Below are 18,060 nucleotides of genomic sequence, written 5' to 3' on the forward strand. Positions count from 1 at the left end.
TAAACTCCAAAACGTCCTTTTTCAGAGTTGGCCACCAATAGGACCTAGAGATAAACTCCAGGGTTTTTTGGATACCTGTATGTCCGGCAAAACGGGAAGCATGGGCCCAATGCATGAGCTTCTTCCTTAGTGTCGGCTTCACAAAACTTTTCCCTGATGGGGGCGTAGAGTCCATCCCTACCGTGGAGAATGCCAACGGATTTATAATAGGATGCTTGTCTGAAGACTCTGACTCATTTTCTTGCTCCCATGAGCGGGAAAGGGCATCGGCCTTGCGATTCTGAGAGCCCGGACAGAACTGGAGTTTAAAGTCGAACCTGGAAAAGAAAAGTGCCCATCTGGCCTGACGAGGGTTGAGACATTGTGCGCCTTTTAGATATAGAAGGTTCTTGTGGTCTGTAAGGATGGTGATTGAATGAGAAGCTCCCTCCAACAGATATCTCCACTCCTCTAGAGCGAGCTTGATGGCTAGCAACTCCTGGTCGCCAATGGCATAGTTGCGCTCCGCTGGGGAGAACTTCCGTGAGAAGAAACTGCAAGGATGTAAATGACCATCTTTAGCCCTCTGAGATAACACCGCTCCTACTCCAACGGAGGAGGCATCCACCTCTAAGATGAAAGGAGAGTCAATGTCAGGCTGTTTCAGGACAGGTGCAGAGATGAACCTCTGTTTTAAAAGATGAAAAGCTTGCATGGCTTCTTCAGACCACTTGGACGGGTTAGCACCCTTCTTGGTGAAAGCAGTAATAGGCGCCACAATGGTGGAAAAGTCTCGTATAAACTTTCGGTAATAATTGGCGAACCCTAAGAACCTCTGGACCCCTTTGAGGGTTAAGGGTACCGGCCAATTCTGGATTGCTTGTAGTTTCTCAGGATCCATCTCTAGTCCGGAACCGGACACAATGTACCCTAGAAACGGAATGGACTTGACTTCAAAGACGCATTTCTCTAATTTGCAGTAGAGATGATTGACACGGAGACGGGACAGAACCTCCTTTACCCAGAAACGATGTTCCTCTAAATCGTTGGCAAAAATGAGGATATCATCTAGATAGACCACGACATGACGGTATAGAATGTCTCTGAAGATCTCATTGACGAAATGCTGGAAGACAGCTGGAGCATTGCTCAATCCGAAGGGCATGACGAGGTACTCATAATGTCCGTCACGGGTGTTAAATGCGGTCTTCCACTCGTCACCCTCACGGATCCGGATGAGATTGTATGCACCTCTCAGGTCCAGCTTTGTAAAGATGGTAGCTCCGCTAACTCTGTCAAAGAGCTCAGTAATCAGGGGTAAAGGATAGCGGTTCTTGATGGTAATGTCGTTCAAACCTCTGTAGTCGATGCACGGCCGCAGACCACCATCTTTCTTCTTTACAAAAAAGAAGCCTGCGCCGGCTGGAGAAGAAGAAGGTCGAATGAACCCCTTTGCTAGGTTCTCTTTAATGTATTCCTCCATAGAATGTGTCTCGGGGAGAGACAACGGATAAGTTCGGCCTCGAGGTGGAACCTTCCCTGGAACGAGATCAATCGGGCAGTCCCATTCTCTATGAGGAGGAAGGATATCAGCAGAAGCTTTACTGAACACATCCGTGAAATCTTGATATGGAGGAGGTGGAACATCAGACGACCTGGGGGAGGAAGAACAGACAGGCAACACTTTAAACAAACATGTCTTAGTACAGGAGGAACCCCATGCCAGGATTTGCGTAGTCGTCCAATCAATTGTAGGATTGTGAAGACGGAGCCATGGAAGGCCCAGGACCACAGGATGTGTGGCTCTTGGAATCACTAAAAATGAAATAAGTTCGGAATGAAGAACTCCCACTCTCAGACGAACTGGTAGAGTCCTTAGAGAAATAACTGTATCAAAAATTTTACTGCCATCCACAGCAGTTAAGGAAAAGGACGAAGGAAGTCTCTCGGTGGGTAGGGACCACCGTTTAACATAGGCTTCAGTAATAAAGTTCCCAGCTGCTCCGGAATCCAGGAGGGCAATGACGTTCTGATAACGTTGAGCAACTTGAAGCGAGACTGGGAGGTTACAATCTTGAGGAGATGGAGAGGAGATCATTACTCCTAGCCGGCCCTCTCCTTGGCGAGCTAGGATTTGGAGTTTCCCGGACGTTTGGGACAGGCATTAATGGTGTGAGACGGAGCTGCACAATACAGACAGAGAAACTCGGAGAGACGTCTTCGGCGCTCAGCAGGAGTTAAACGGGAACGGCCAATTTGCATGGGTTCTTCTGTAGTTGGTGACAGTTGGCGAGGAGGAGGAGTAGAAGATTTTGGAGCAGATGATCTTCCACGCTCAGTTGCTCTCTCTCTGAAACGTAAGTCAACTTTCGTACAAAGTGAGATTAGCTCATCTAACTTGGAGGGTAAGTCTCTGGTAGCTAACTCATCTTTAATACGCTCGGATAAACCATGCCAGAATGCAGCATACAGGGCCTCGTCGTTCCATGCCAGTTCGGATGCCAGGATCTGGAACTGTATAAGATATTGTCCTACAGTACGTGATTCCTGGCGTAAACGGAGAATCTCAGACGAAGCTGAAGTTACCCGGCCTGGCTCGTCGAAGATGCGCCTGAATGTTGACACAAATGCAGTGTAAGAAGATAGCAGGGTGTCGGACCTCTCCCATAACGGTGATGCCCAATCAAGGGCTGAGCCACTGAGAAGAGAAATAATGTAGGCAATTTTTGTACGGTCACTGGGAAAATTGCCAGGTTGTAGCTCAAACTGAATCTCACACTGGTTGAGAAATCCCCTGCAGAATCTTGGAGATCCGTCAAATTTTGCTGGCGTTGGAAGATGAAGACGTGGAGCAGAAATGGGTAAGGTGGGTGGGGTTATAGCTGGAGTCACTGTGGTTGACGCACCAGACGCGCCTGATCCACGGAGAGTTGTCTGAATCCCATCCAGCCGAGTAGAGAGATCCTGGAGACAGCGGATGATGTGGCCCTGTGCAGCCTCCTGATGTTCTAGTCGGGCTGCCAGTTCTTGCATCGGCCTGGCCGCTTGATCCTGGTCTCCGGCTGGATTCATTAGGTCAGTGCTTACTGTCACAACTGAGGGCCTGAGCTGACGGGAGGCAGCCTCAGTTGTAGGGGCTGAGATGTACCGGAACCTGGGAGGTTGTATCAGACCCCTGGACATGTAAGTAACATGAATAATAACTGCCCGAAGGCGTGACCACGACAACTTAGATAAAAGTCAATGATGTTTATTATGACAACTCCGCATCACAGCAGCAATAAAAGAAAACGTAAAAGTCAGCAAAGAATAAATACAGTTCCTGAGTACTACAGCATGGCAGGAGCCACAGGGCACTGGTAGTGTGAGATAGTTCTTATGATCTTCTAGATGGAAAGTCCTTACCAGGCCCGGCTGTAGCAATGGAGATAACCCAGGATTGTACCAGCTGGTGTTCCAGGAAGAGCTGGGTTGCTGAAGGTAAAACAGCTGCTGTGGATACTGGCTGGAACCAGACTGTTGTTAGCACGGAGTGGATACTGGCTGGAACCAGTTAAATAATAAATGAACTTTGGGAGCGATGAAATGTGAACTGAAATGTAGAACTTGAGAGCGGAGAAATAATAATTCCGGTGGAGAGTGGTAAAGTGTAGAAAGGACACCGGCCCTTTAAGGGAAGCTGTACTCTGCTGGAAGCTGAGGCTGGAAGCAGGTAGTGTTGTAGCTGGAAACAGATGAATCCACAATGGATTGGAGAGTCAGGCTACACCGCAGGTGGAATGCTGGTGCGGGTCTCTATGGTGGAAGTCTTGAGACAGGAGCTGGAACCTGGAAGACAATCATAGAAGAGAGACAAACAGGAACTAGGTTTGACAACCAAAGCACTGACGTCTTCCTTGCTCAGGTACAGCTTACTTATACCTGCAGCAAGGAAGGGGTTGGCTAGGCAATTATGCAAATCAACAACACAGACAGCAGATTGGTGGAAATGATCAGATGACAGAATCCAAGATGGCTGCGCCCATGCAGACACTTGGAGGGAAGTTTGGTTTGTAATCCATGTGGTCTGGGAAACAGTAATGGCGGCGCCGGCCACCGGAGACAGGAGACGCCAGGCTGATAGATGCACATTTAACCACGCGGGCACAGCGGAGGCCGCGGCTGATGAAAAGACCACTCTGCATGTGGAAACTCAGGAACAGCGGAATCCGGTCCTGGAACGCTGAGCTCGCCTTAGGAGGCATCTGAAGGGTAAGTAATGGCGTCCAGATACCCGGATCGTGACATTCTGGCTTCAATGGGCCATTACAGACACCATGCCAGCCAGATACAGGGACCAATGGTGCAGCGGTGGTTCCACCCACATGGCTGTACACTCTGTGTGGCAGCACTCCTAGCACACTGCTAGTTACGGCTCTGGTATAGTATATGCACATGGGCAACACACACATATAAATATTGTATATAGAAAGGGGCAGGCCAAGAGGTCTACCATTTGCTTCAAAGAAGTCTCTTCGTATAAATAAAATGACACTAGCCTAAATCTTTTATTTAATCCTAACCATTAGTTTCATACATAAATGTATCTCTATTGAGGCAACCTCAGATAGCTGCCCTGGGCAGTTGATCTCAAAGGGGTAAAACCAGAAAAATGTTTTAAATGAATTCTTTCAGCATAAGTCTGAATTAATGTGCTATACTGCTAGCTCTGTTAATGATTAAGGTAACAATGTTTATTTGTTTTTGACAGTGTACATTAAAGGTATACACATTTCTATTTTGGTTTGAGTAAAGAATGAAAAGGGTTCCATTTTAGTTGTTTAATGATTTTGCACAGTCCAGATTCAAACATTAACCATTGTCCTAACTCTGATCATTTAGTTATTTCCAATACATCTTCATTATTGTAGAAATCACTAATGTAATAACCATTTCTCTCACTGAGATAATCCTATAGCAACATGGTTTGACACACACTACCACTACTCTCACAATGAGTCTTTAGCCATAGCCACCCCTAGAACTTCACAAGGTCAATAATAATCATTTGTTATGTGAGTCATATATAATATGGTGCAATGTTTATCTGGAACATTTGCAAAAATTTTAGTAAACTTCATTTAATGATGTTTGTTTAATTACCTGCATTTCATTGTCAGGAGAACAGCGAGTGAGATCTTCTGCAACACTACAGCTTCTCTTGATGGTTTGGAGAAAGTGAAAGTGACTGTACAGGTAGACAGAGCCAAAATCCCCCAGGAGTTGCAATTTGAGTATGTGGAAGATCCCAAAATTGTGAAAATTGAACCAGAATGGAGTATTCTCAGGTAAAGTAAAGATGTTGGCAATCTACAGGCTGATTACTAGACTAATACATACCAATATTTGTTTGCAGTCCAACACCATCTGAAGTTTATAAACACACACACACACACACACACACACACACACACACACACACACACACATCTATTATATAGATATGTGCAACAGGCAGCATCCATCTGTGTGCCTGTCCTCAATAACCCACTCACCCACCCACCCACCCATATACCTTAACATGCTCATGCTCCAATGTCCATGTCACCACGTAATGACATGGACACCGGAGATGGGCATGCGCATCTGAACACAACACAACAGCTGTCCTGTCCCAAGTGGGATAAATATGGACACTTCGAATGAATGCACTATGCGATAGTCTGAACCAGGAGTCATACCACATAGCCTGATGTACTGCAGTAGTGTTATTCTATTTGAGGCATTCTGTACATAGGCTGTGTACAGTACACTGAAGTCATCAGATGTAAATGTGGGGACGAAAGAATAACAGGTCAGATACATCAAGGGCAGATAGAGAAATGAGGCATAGACATGGCGTGAAGAGAGAGATGAGGTAGAGACATGGGAGACAGATAGAGAGAAGCGGCAGAGACATGGGTAGGAGAGAGAGATGGGCTAGAGATGTGGAGGGCATAGAGAAATACAAGGCAGAGACATGGGGGGAGAGATGGGGCAGGGACATGGTGTCAGAGAGAGAGAAAGAGAGATAGGGCAGAGACATAGGGGAAAGAAAGAAAGAAAGAAAGAAAGAAAGAAAGAAAGAAAGAAAGAAAGAAAGAAAGAAAGAAAGAAAGAAAGAAAGAAAGAAAGAAAGAAAGAAAGAAAGAAAGAAAGAAAAAGAAAGAAAGAAAGAGAAAGAAAGAGTGAAGAGGCATAGGAATGAAAGGGAGAGAGATGGAGAAATAATATGAGGAAAAAAGAGAGAGAGATAGGTTAAGAGAAGGGGAGATAGAGATCGGAAGCTGGGAAAAGATAGATTAAAATAAAACTGTAACAATTACGAGCATGACCTGGTGTGTGATGAGTCGAAAGTGCTAGGGTACATATATATATCTAAGGGGATAACTATATTGCTCTACAATTAATTACATTTTTAAAGGTTACTGTTTTAACTTTAACTACATTTATATTTAATGATAGGCTGCTACCCCCGAAAAGGTCCCTTTGCCAGCTCAGACAAAATATTTTTTGTATGAATAGGTTTTTCTGGAGAGTGCATATAACTTTATACGAATTGTAGTTACCATTTAAACTTTAGATAGTTCTTGTTTATTTTGTTTGATGTGAGTGTGACAATTATTTCTTATCAAAAAATCCTGAGTACACCCTATAGAACTAATCTTAAATTTCAACAATAATCCTAAAAACATATTACATTTGAACAATTTAATTTCTAATAAAACACAGTTAAAATAGTTTCTCATATAAAACATGTGAAATCACAATTAAATATAATACATTTTACTCTTGTAGGTGCCTATTCCAGGGCGGGCTAGATAACAGTCTTTAAGTCCACTTTGAACCAGAATAACGTATCACCCAACGCATTTCATCGATCAGAGGTGTCTTTCGGAATAGAAAAAGAAATATCAAAACTAGTTACATCAAAACCAGTTAAAAGCTCTACAATTAGAATATTTTAACTGACACCTCTCACACTTGATACAGTGGCATTAGTTTACGAAAAGATCTCCAATATCCATACTGTAGCATTGGTATTAAGATAATTTAGCATTATTTACCATAATGTAGTAGAGTTACTATATTATGCTGTTTGGGCACAGAACGCTTTACTATATTATGTTGTTTGGGCACATAATGCTTTACTATATTATGTTGTTTGGGCACAGAGTGCTTTACTATATTATGCTGTTTGTGCACAGAATGCTGTTTGGACACAAAATATAGTAATTGGCTTCTTTTTTACATGATCCTTTATTCCAACAGGAAATATTTTATTTTAATATATATTTTCTTATATATTTAAGGTTAGTCAGTAAAAACATTTCACATATAAGTAATGTACAGTATTCTTCCCTGTATCATCATTAAACTAGGCAAGTGATTCCCAAACTGTGTGCCTTGGCACCCTGGGGAGCCACGGGGCACTTGCAGGGATACCCTCGGTTTGGTCCAGGACAAATTCAAATAATTTATGGTCGGTGTTATAGGAAAAAACAGTGCTTGTGGCTTCCAATCATAAAATATGTGGACAAACAGAAGCACAGTCCTGTCCCTCACCACATAACTGACCCTAAGTATGACATGTAAACACAAATTATTTAAGTTAATATTTTTCTGAAATAGAGAGTTGTGATTAAAAAAGTTTGGGAACCACCACACTAGGCAGTTACTGTAGGTCCTTTACCGACTATAACTTTCTATTAGTACCTACAGTATATGGTATAGACAGTGCTAGGTGCTAATAGAAAGAATTGTATTGGCTTATGTGCTTTACACTGTACTACTGTATATTGTAACTTTTATTGTCATAGTGTGAACATTTGTTAACATATCTCCAAATGCTGGTAATCTTTATATTGAAAACACCATATATAGAAACCTTCGAAGAGTTAAGTAAGGAAAGATCTAAAAACAGGCTATATGATATTCCACACAGATTTTTCTTTGTACTTGTCATCTCTTACCCTTACAAACTAAAACAACCTAAAAGAAGTATTTAACTTTGCACGCCAAACTGAAGATCTAAGCAGATAAATTTGTGACTTGGATAAAACAGCTGACATCTCTACAAATCCTTCCAATTAGTGCATTGTGTACAAAGAATATCCTAGGAATATGTTTCTATCACTTTGCTGTATCTAGAGGCTGTAGCACACTTTACAAGCTGTGGATTCTGTTGCATCATTGCAGTCATATCCAGCCAGGAGGACAGCTGTGCTCAGTGCAGTATCACAGATCTGGAGACAATCACTGAACAATATTGTATGCTGCTGCATTTCTTTATTTCAAAGGAATCAACTATAAAAAATACATTAGATGTGCGATGATAAACTGAATACAATTTAGCTTTGCAATGCAGTTATTTTTTCATTACCAGAGCAATGAATTTAACATTATTAGATTGCTTAAGAATTGATTAATATTAATTATGTCAACTAGGCAACTCTCCTTCAAAACCTACAGTACATATGGATGTTCATCAGAACAAACAACAGTACATACTTATTGCACTAAAAAATGTTGTCATTGTTAATTACACTCATCTAAAAAGATGCACTAATTGAATCTCTAATATCCTTGTATTGTGTGCAGTTCTGTGCAATAAATACAGATAAACTTAAGCTGGGAACACATTTGTCAATAGATAGTTTGTCCTATCGATATATATCATGAATAGATTGGTGGGTATGTAAACCTGATTTGCCTGTGATCGATGTCGTTCACAGACATATCAGTTCGGCTTTGCATCACAGCGGAAGCCATCTGCATGTGTGTACGGGTGACCTGCCAACCACCCATGCACTGGCTGTAGGAACCGCCGACACTGACATCAGAGGTGGGGGAAAATTCAAATCCCTTCCCAGTTGTGACGTCTGGCCCGACATGTGAGGCCTGATCCAGATGTGTATGTATTAGCTATCATGGATGCAGCAGCAATACTGTAGCTCTAATATGGTAATGCATTAGTGATCTGAGCTGCATTCTAGGACTCAGCATTAGATAATCTGCAACATCATCAGCCAGCTGTGTGACCTATGGGGTCACGCAAGCCAGCCACCACAGATACAACAAAGTGGCCAGGAAATCTCTGGTCTCCTCCCTTCCACAGAACAGCGGCGACACACTTTTGTTGTGGGAAACGGAGCCTGCACCAAAATGGAATCAGACTGTCAATTACTGACAGTCTGATACCATACTGCGTCCCATGTCACAGGCCCATTCTGCTCATGCACAGTACGGGTCTGTTCTGCGCAAAGTACCAACATCTGTACTTTACACTATGCACAGCACCTCCGTCCACATCTGAATAAGGCCTATTGAGTGGGACTGGTTTGTAAAGCTTACCTTATCGGCCTGTCTGTCGACGTGATAATGAGTCAGCAGATACATCTTTCTAATGTGTACCCAGTCTAAGATCACATATGTAATAAAGCAGTAATTCTTGTGATTTGTTTAAACAGATGAATCCCAATATGTTCCAAGGAAAGCAATAGAGATCAAATTTACATATCTGTTGCAGGTCTTGTTGCCACTTACATTTTTTTTTTATATATGAGGATGATGAATTTAATTACAGTTCCTCTCTACATGGTATACCTTAGTGTGAAAATAGAATAATTTAATATATGATCCCTCTGTTACCTTTCTTTTAATATCGAAAAAAGAATCTGGTATGGGGATGCACTGCAGGATCGCACTGACTGGAACCTATAGTCTGTGAATATATACCTGATATACCACTTAACAGTACTCCACATTCATGAATAACCTTGTAGTAGATGCACAATTCTTATTATCTATGCGACACTAACACCTGTCCTCAACATTTGTCTTTTAGTGGGAACACTCCTATATCAGTATGGGGAACTAATCTGGACATTATCAGAAATCCTCGAATAAGGGCCAAGCTTAATGGAAAAGAACATATTAATGTAAGTGCTAAAATAATGATTTACTTAAATGTGAATCTGCTGTCACCTATCAGGTAAGATGCTCTAATGTACATCATGGGTACCGTATGGCTACTTTATGTTTATCTAAGATTTACTTTTCCCAAGTGTTATCTTCAATACCCAACTGCTAAAAAGGAAAAAAGTATTGCCATTGATTATGCTAACATGAAAAAGGAGAATTTACCTTTTAAGTATTAGGGATGCTGGCCTTAAAAGTGTTCAGTGATAATGTCACTGTCTTCAAAGTGGATCCAAGTTCACATCCCTGCCTGCTCTTTGTGCTACAGAAAATCATTGACAGTATGTATTTATATTAGATCTGCTGCATGCTTCACTTGTAAAATGCACAGAAAACCAGTGTGCATATTTTTCTTATTGGGAATGTTTGTGTGTATATGTGAGTGTGTGCGTACAGATGCGTCCTCAAACACCTAGCGTCATTACGGTATCTGTTCACATGGTCGACCATGTTATGGTCGACAGTCATTAGGTCGACCACTATTGGTCGACATTGACATGGTCGACATGAACACATGGTCGACACATGAAAATGTCGACACATGAAAGGTCGACACATGAAAAGGTCGACATGAGTTTTTTAACTTTTTTTTCTTTTGGGGATCTTTTCCATACTTTACGATCCACATGGACTACGATTGGAACGGTAAAGTGTGCCGAGCCAAGCGGTAGCGGAGCGAAGGCACCATGCCCGAAGCATGGCGAGCGAAGCGAGCCATGCGAGGGGACGCGGTGAAATAATTGGGGTTCCCAGTCACTTTACGCAAAAAACGACACCAAAAAAAGTTAAAAAACTCATGTCGACCTTTTCATATGTCGACCTTTCATGTGTCGACCATTTTCATGTGTCGACCATGTGTCCATGTCGACCATGTAAATGTCGACCAATAGTGGTCGACCTAATGACTGTCGACCATAACATGGTCGACCATTCATACCGGAACCCGTCATTACGCCATACGGTGCAAGATATTCAGCGCGGCGACTGAGAGGGTTAGCGTACTGTCTTTTTCTTTAAACTTTGCGCCTTATTCTCATCGCAGATGCAGTGAAACACCGCTCAAAAGTGGAGATTCAATTACCTGCGGTAATTTACCTCAGGCTTATTGATCCCCAAGGGATATTCAAGTGCTCTCTGAGCACACCTGAAAAAGAAATCCCCAATAAATAACCTGTTTTCAGGTTCAAACACAGCCTGCACTATATGTTTGCCTAGCAAAGTTTTTTGAATGTTGCAATCAAATACATTTTTCTCTCAGTGGGCAATATCCAATTAGCTGCTGTAATGTTCTGCAGGTAATTAGTTCGCTAGCCATAGCTTATCTCCCAATGCCTGCACTTATCGGGGATTGGTTTCACCTGCCTGAACCAGGTGACGCCAAATCCCTGATAAGTGACTATTTTTTATGCGATAAGTGCCACGAAAATACATAGGTCAGCGACTTTTCGCCGACCCTACAGTATGTTTTTCATGAAAAATTTATTTGAAAGGGGAGATAAAAATTCAGTGATTAAATTGCGAAAATCTCGCATTTTTCGTGGCCGCAGCATTATTGTGGCTAATTGGATACCACCCACTGTCTTTTGCAAGGGTAGGCTGCAGCAAGTTTATGTGTACTATGAATAATTGGAACAAATAGTTATAACTATTCTATTTTTTTGGCAGTTATCAATTTTGTCAATAAAATTGGGCAGCTTGGTGGGTAATACTGGCCTGGAGTGGCAAGGGCCAAATTGGGCTTTCATTTTCACATAGTTAAAATGGTACAGTACTTCTACAATGTTTGTTAAATAGACTCCCCAGGATATTGACGATGCTAACACTTGCTGTAGGGGCTTTTCACACTTAATAAATTCCAGTTTAATTAGTGTCAGTTCCTTCATTTATTGCGGAGATCATACTGTGAACTTGATTTTAACACCAATACAAATGTACCATCATTGTGCAAGCTACAGTAATATGCCAGTTTAGGAGAGGAATTTTGAATTCCAGCCATTAGCAGCAAATGTTCTTGGAAACTGACCCACAAGTCACAGTTCAGCCAGCATCCCTCATGGTCGCCAAACTTGGACTTCATTACATCCCGCCCCTACTGTCCAAGTCTTTGCATTATGAACAACCAGGACTCCTTGGAACATTTCCAGAACTTTTCCAGAATTAATTCACCCTACTTAGAACTTTTGAGACTCTCCCCCACCACTGTACCATAGTGGGTCAACCACCTTACCATTTCTCTGTGTCCCCTGCCATTCCACTATCATTCCTTATGGGTCCTCACGGTTGGTTATCCAAATTCAGAAAAATAAGCCCAATTGTTTTTCATACAGTATAAGACCCTACTGTCATCATTGTGACACTCTGGATTACGTCACCTTCTACAATTTACAATTAATTTTCTTTAAGAAAACACATCACTTTCCAACCCCTTCCATCAGAGACCTTGAAGATCAGGCAGCTATATTTCAGCTACCACGTAACATATGACTTATACATATCCTATATATAGTGCAACACTCATAATAACATATGCAGGTGTAGCACTTGGATCCATTATACTTCACAGTATCTATAGTTAGGGGTATTAGGCATTCCCTGGTCATTCAAGCTGCTCTCAGTCCCAATACAAAGGATGCACAAATGTATCCACACCGTCGACTTACGATCTAATAATGTTTTTGAAATGCAAGGTAGACTTTGGTTTCTGGGGAATGTGATAAAGACTCTAAATATAATAGCATCCTGCTTAATGGTTGATCAGGCACTGTATCGCTTGATACAAGTGATGACTTTACTGTGTAAACTGCATTGGTTAGAATATGTACAGTAAGCTGAAATAAGGCAACCTCTGTCTTATTGTTAAAATAAAACTGTAACATTGTTGGTGAAGGACAAAAGAGCATCAGTTCAGTTTGCATATATAAAGTTATGCCTTAATTCAAGGATAAACATGTACACAACATAATTTATGAATATGAATTTAATTTAAGCCCAAGTTTTATTAAATAAGTCTTCCTTTTGATAATCCTAGTCGCACTGGCTACATTTAGAGTATACTAATTAGAAATGAATTGTGTTGCTGTGTACATCTGGACTATTCATGAATAAGGAATAGCTGGATAGTAAAACTAGTAATGGAACATGTATGTTAGTCATAATAACAGCTTAGCCACATAGCATTTCACCAGAGCTATCTTAAACTATATACAGATGGGAAGAAGTTGTTAATCCTCAAGCCCTTGCACAGGATTACAGCCATGAAGGCCATTAGGTTGCTTTGTATGTCACATCTGGCTTATCACTCTCTTGACATGTAAGCCAAATTGCTGTACTGTCAAAGGGGTTTTTGCTGGATTGAGGTTAGCATCTTCATCACCTAACATCCTTTGTTGTGAATGTTGTATAACGAAATATACTTATAACTTAAATCTGTGTTAGGAACGCTGCTAGACCTTTCCACTTCATCCGCAACTACTCAAATTTATGGCTATAGCTTACCAAAACCATCTGAATTCTCACCTGTACCAATGTTATCTGTCTTTTTACACTATGAAAAGACATCCCCAATCTGCTCACTACAGCTCTCTCTTATGCAAACTCATGTATGTTTTTTATGTAATGATTGGCTTGTAATTGGCATTGCATGTGTGGGGAAGTTGCACAGTGAAACATAGTTTATTATTGCATGCTCTCTGGTGTTTACCTCCTTTGATCATTTGGTCATTGTGGTCAGGTGTACTATATCTTTACATTTAGGGAGGTGTATTCATGGTGTAAAGGACACAGTGTGATTCCTGATTAGTAATATATATATATATATATATATATATATCAAACACTGAGCAACATCCCCAAACAGGTAATTGCAACTTTAAACTTGTCATTTATTTTGTACAGTCTGGACATGGCTACTAATAACAAATGCACAGACAAAATTCTTAAAGCTATGTGTGCAAATGCTAGGAGCTTAGGAGACAAAATTCCAGAGCTAATTGCGATAATGACAAGGGATAACCTGGATTTTGTGGCAATTACAGAGTCATGGTGGAATGAAAATCATGACTGGGACATAGCTATACCAGGATACAATTTATTTAGGAAGGATAGAATAGGAAGAATAGGAGGAGGGGTAGCAATGTATGTGAAAAAAAGCATACATGCTACTTTAATACAAAATATTGAAGACAAAACTGAGGCCCTTTGGGTCACCATAGAAACCAGGGAGAAGGATGTTATTCGCATTGGGGTGATCTATAGACCACCAGGCCAGGGGCAGGATTTGGACAGGAACCTATTGTTGGACATCACTAAAATGGCTTTAAAGGGAGAAGTCATAATCATGGGAGACTTTAATTTACCTGATGTAAATTGGGAGGGTCTTTTGCAAGTTCAGCTACAAGTGGCAAATTTCTACATTCCTTACAGGGAGCATCTCTCAAGCAATTGGTGATGGAGCCCACTCGCAAAGATTCAATATTATATTTAATTCTTACAAATGGTGATAGGATATCCGGCATATATGTGGGTGAGCACCTGGGATCCAGTGATCATCAAGCAGTATGGTTTAGTATAAAGACAGGATCCAACTCCTGTCACACAAAAACAAAGGTGTTGGATTTTAGAAATGCTGATTTTGCAAAAATGGGGAGATGTTTAAGTGATTCATTGGCGGACTGGTGGAACTTGGAAGGAGTGCAGGAGAGGTGGGAAAAACTGAAAAGTGCAATACTAAGTGCAACTGATCTTTGTATCAAAAGGGTTAGGAAAAGCACCAGGAAAAGGAAGCCAGTGTGGTTCACAAAAGAAGTATCAACTAGTGTGAAAGCAAAAAAGATGGCTTTTAGGAAATACAAACAGACTCAAAATAATAATGACAAAGAGGTGTATCTTGACAGACGGAAGGATGCTAAGAAAGTGATCAGACGTGCAAAGGCAGAAGCTGAGGAAAAAATGGCCCAGTCAGTAGATAAAGGGGGCAAAACTTTTTTTAAGTATATAAGTGAAAGGAGAAAATCAAATGGAGGAATAATAAGACTTAAGACAGAGAGTGAGCATTTGGTGGAGGGTGACAAGGCAATAGCAGATCACCTAAATAATTATTTTTGCTCAGTATTTACTACAGAAGAAGGGATGGGGCCACAGTTAAGTTGCAAGGACATTCATAAAAATAAGGTAGTTGAAAGTACATTTACAGAGGCGAAGGTCCTAACAGAACTTTCACAACTAAAAGTGGATAAATCAATGGGACCAGATGGGATACACCCAAGGATACTCAAAGAGCTAAAAGATGTGCTGGTTACACCGTTAACAGAATTATTTAACCAGTCACTAAATACAGGTGCTATTCCAGAGGACTGGAAAAGAGCAAATGTAGTTCCACTGCACAAAAGTGGAAGCAAGGAAGAAGCAAGTAACTACAGACCAGTAAGCCTTACATCAGTAGTGGGGAAAGTAATGGAAAAACTATTAAAAGAAAGAGTTGTGGAATATCTTAAATCAAACCACTTACAGGATCCAAAACAGCATGGATTTACTGGTGATAGATCATGCCAAACAAATCTTATTGACTTTTTTGACTCTGTGACAAAAATAATAGATCAAGGGGAGCTGTAGATGTAGCATATCTAGACTTTAGTAAGGCATTTGACACTGTCCCACATCGCAGACTGCTAAATAAAGTTAAAAGCGTGGGGGTGGATTATAAAACAGTTAAATGGATAAGAACCTGGTTGCAGGATAGGAAACAGACAGTTGTAGTTAATGGAGTGCAATCTATGGAGGGAAATGTTACTAGTGGAGTACCCCAGGGATCTGTACTTGGTCCAGTTCTCTTTAATATCTTTGTTGGTGACATTGCAGATGGTATTGAAGGGAAGGTATGCCTTTTTGCAGATGATACAAAGATATGCAACAGGGTAGACACACCGGGAGGGGTAAAACAAATAATTGATGACCTAGGTAGGCTTGAGAAATGGTCCAGAACGTGGCAACTACAGTTTAATGCTAAAAAATGCAAAATCATGCACTTGGGTCTCAAAAACCCAAAGGCTAAATATAGTATCAAGGGTACTATAATGGAAACTACTGAGGAGGTGTTAGGGTCTCCTGCCCTGTGCTGCCACGTCGTCATGGCAACCGGGAGACAAGTGCTAGCGGAGTAACCTGAGCGCAGCTGATACTCCGGTTCGGGTCTTTTGCTGTGCAGTGGTTATAGGCTCTGTGCACGGCAGGGGATCCAGTGCTGGTTTTTGTGCTCACAGTCTGTGAGGTCTGAGTGGGGCGTGGACAGCACCTGCTTTATAAGGCCTCTTCTCAGGGTAAGCAGATGCTGCTGAATCTTTGTTGGTTAGTCAGTTTCTGAAAGTTAACCAGTACTGTGTAGCTTTGTATTTGTTTGTTGCTTACTGCAAATAGGCCTGGGGATTTGGTATTACACTCTGCCAATCCAGACCTAGCAGTAAGACTGGAGTCAGTCGTTTAGCTTGCTGGGGTTCTGTTACTACTCTGTGAACTTAGCAAGTTTGCGGCTGTATTCTAAGACTTGCCTGTCTAATCCTGTCTCACTGTGCTAGGTGTCAGGGGTCAGTTTAGTGGCAGTAAGCTGAACCTGTGCACTGCAAGTGAGAATTAGGATTGTGGAGACTCTCCTTGTGTCTATCATTCCATCTCTGACCAAGGAGTTTACTGCCACACCCGTTGGTAACCCTTTAGGGTTTTGCTGTTGCCCTTAGCAACAGCATTTCGGGTTCTCTACGTATTAAAACACAACATCTTGCTTTTCCCATCTGAGCAGTTCTAATACAAGGGAGATACCCAGTTCCTTAGCCTCTGGGCTTCTCTGTTCACCTTGTGTGTATTTTGTTACCCTATCACCTTCTGTGTACGTTATGTCATATTCCCCAGTCTGTCTGTGAGTCCATTTGTTTTGCATAACGGTTCAAACACCAGTACATTCCTGCAGGCACTGGAGTGCATAACAGTTCTGACACCAGTACTTTCCTGCAGGCACTGGTGTGCATAACATATTCAGCAGCCAAATACTCCTGTTGAAATTTTGTGGGAATATGGAGCATACCCCTCAAAATACGTTGCAACAGGTGGTCGATCAGGTGCAGGTCCTGACTCAACAATTTAATGATTTGTCCATTAAAATGCACACCTCCCAGGCTGCTGGTGGAGTTCCCGCAGCAGCAGCACCTGCAGGGGTTAAGGAGCCGAAAGTAAATCTCCCGGATCGTTTTTCTGGAGATCGCTCGCAGTTCTTTTGTTTCAAGGAGAGCTGCAAGCTATACTTCCGGCTTAGGCCTCAGTCTTCTGGGTCGGAGATTCAGCGGGTGGGCATAGTGATTTCCTTGCTACAAGGAGACCCACAGGTCTGGGCATATGGGTTGCAGCCTGACTGTCCGTCGCTTAAAAGTGTTGATGTTTTTTTTACGGCACTGGGCATGTTGTATGATGACCCTGACAAGACGGCCTCAGCCGAGGCTCAGATTTCGATCCTTAAGCAAGGGCGAAGGCCAGTTGAGGTTTACTGTACGGAGTTTCGGAGGTTGGCCCATGATACCCAGTGGAATGACCCAGCCCTGAGACACCAGTACCGAAGAGGTCTTTCTAACCAGATAAAGGACCAACTGGTACAATATCCCTTGCCTGATAGCTTGGATCAGCCCATGCAGTTATCCATCCGGGTGGATAGACGGCTGAGAGAGCGTAGGCTTGAAAGGGAGACTGAGATTTCCTTCCTTCCCAAGGGAACCTCAGACTCTGAGGAATTTTCCGAGGAGCCTATGCAGATTGGGGCTACCCGCCTCTCCTCGCGTGAGAAGACGCGGAGGAGACAGCAGGGGTTGTGTTTGTACTTTGGGAATAAAGGTCATGTGGTAGTATCATGCCCAGAAAAGCCGGAAAACTTCAGGGCCTGAGGGTGATGGGAAATATCCTGTCAGGCCAGAAGTAAGAATTTCCCAAGAATACTTTTATCATTCCGGTGACCTTGAAGATCCTCGTCAAACTGTCAAGACTGAGGCCTTTGTGGACAGTGGGGCCGACGGGGTTTTTATGGACCGCCAATTCGCCCTGAAACAC

At 42.1% G+C, this 18,060-nt stretch overlaps 1 protein-coding gene across 3 annotated transcripts in view; it reads left to right on the top strand.

Annotated features, from left to right (window-relative positions):
• PLXNA4 (plexin A4) overlaps positions 1–18,060 on the top strand; it is a 1,021,577-nt gene that overhangs the window by 830,305 nt on the left and 173,212 nt on the right. For all 3 annotated transcript variants that reach the window (XM_063926762.1, XM_063926763.1, XM_063926764.1), the window contains exons 16-17: positions 5,139–5,306; positions 9,845–9,938. In XM_063926762.1, the coding sequence (XP_063782832.1) occupies positions 5,139–5,306; positions 9,845–9,938 (262 nt within the window). The remainder of the gene's footprint in view (positions 1–5,138; positions 5,307–9,844; positions 9,939–18,060) is intronic.

This window comes from Pseudophryne corroboree, chromosome 6 (assembly GCF_028390025.1).
Source record: "Pseudophryne corroboree isolate aPseCor3 chromosome 6, aPseCor3.hap2, whole genome shotgun sequence".
NCBI classification, from domain to species: domain Eukaryota; kingdom Metazoa; phylum Chordata; class Amphibia; order Anura; family Myobatrachidae; genus Pseudophryne; species Pseudophryne corroboree.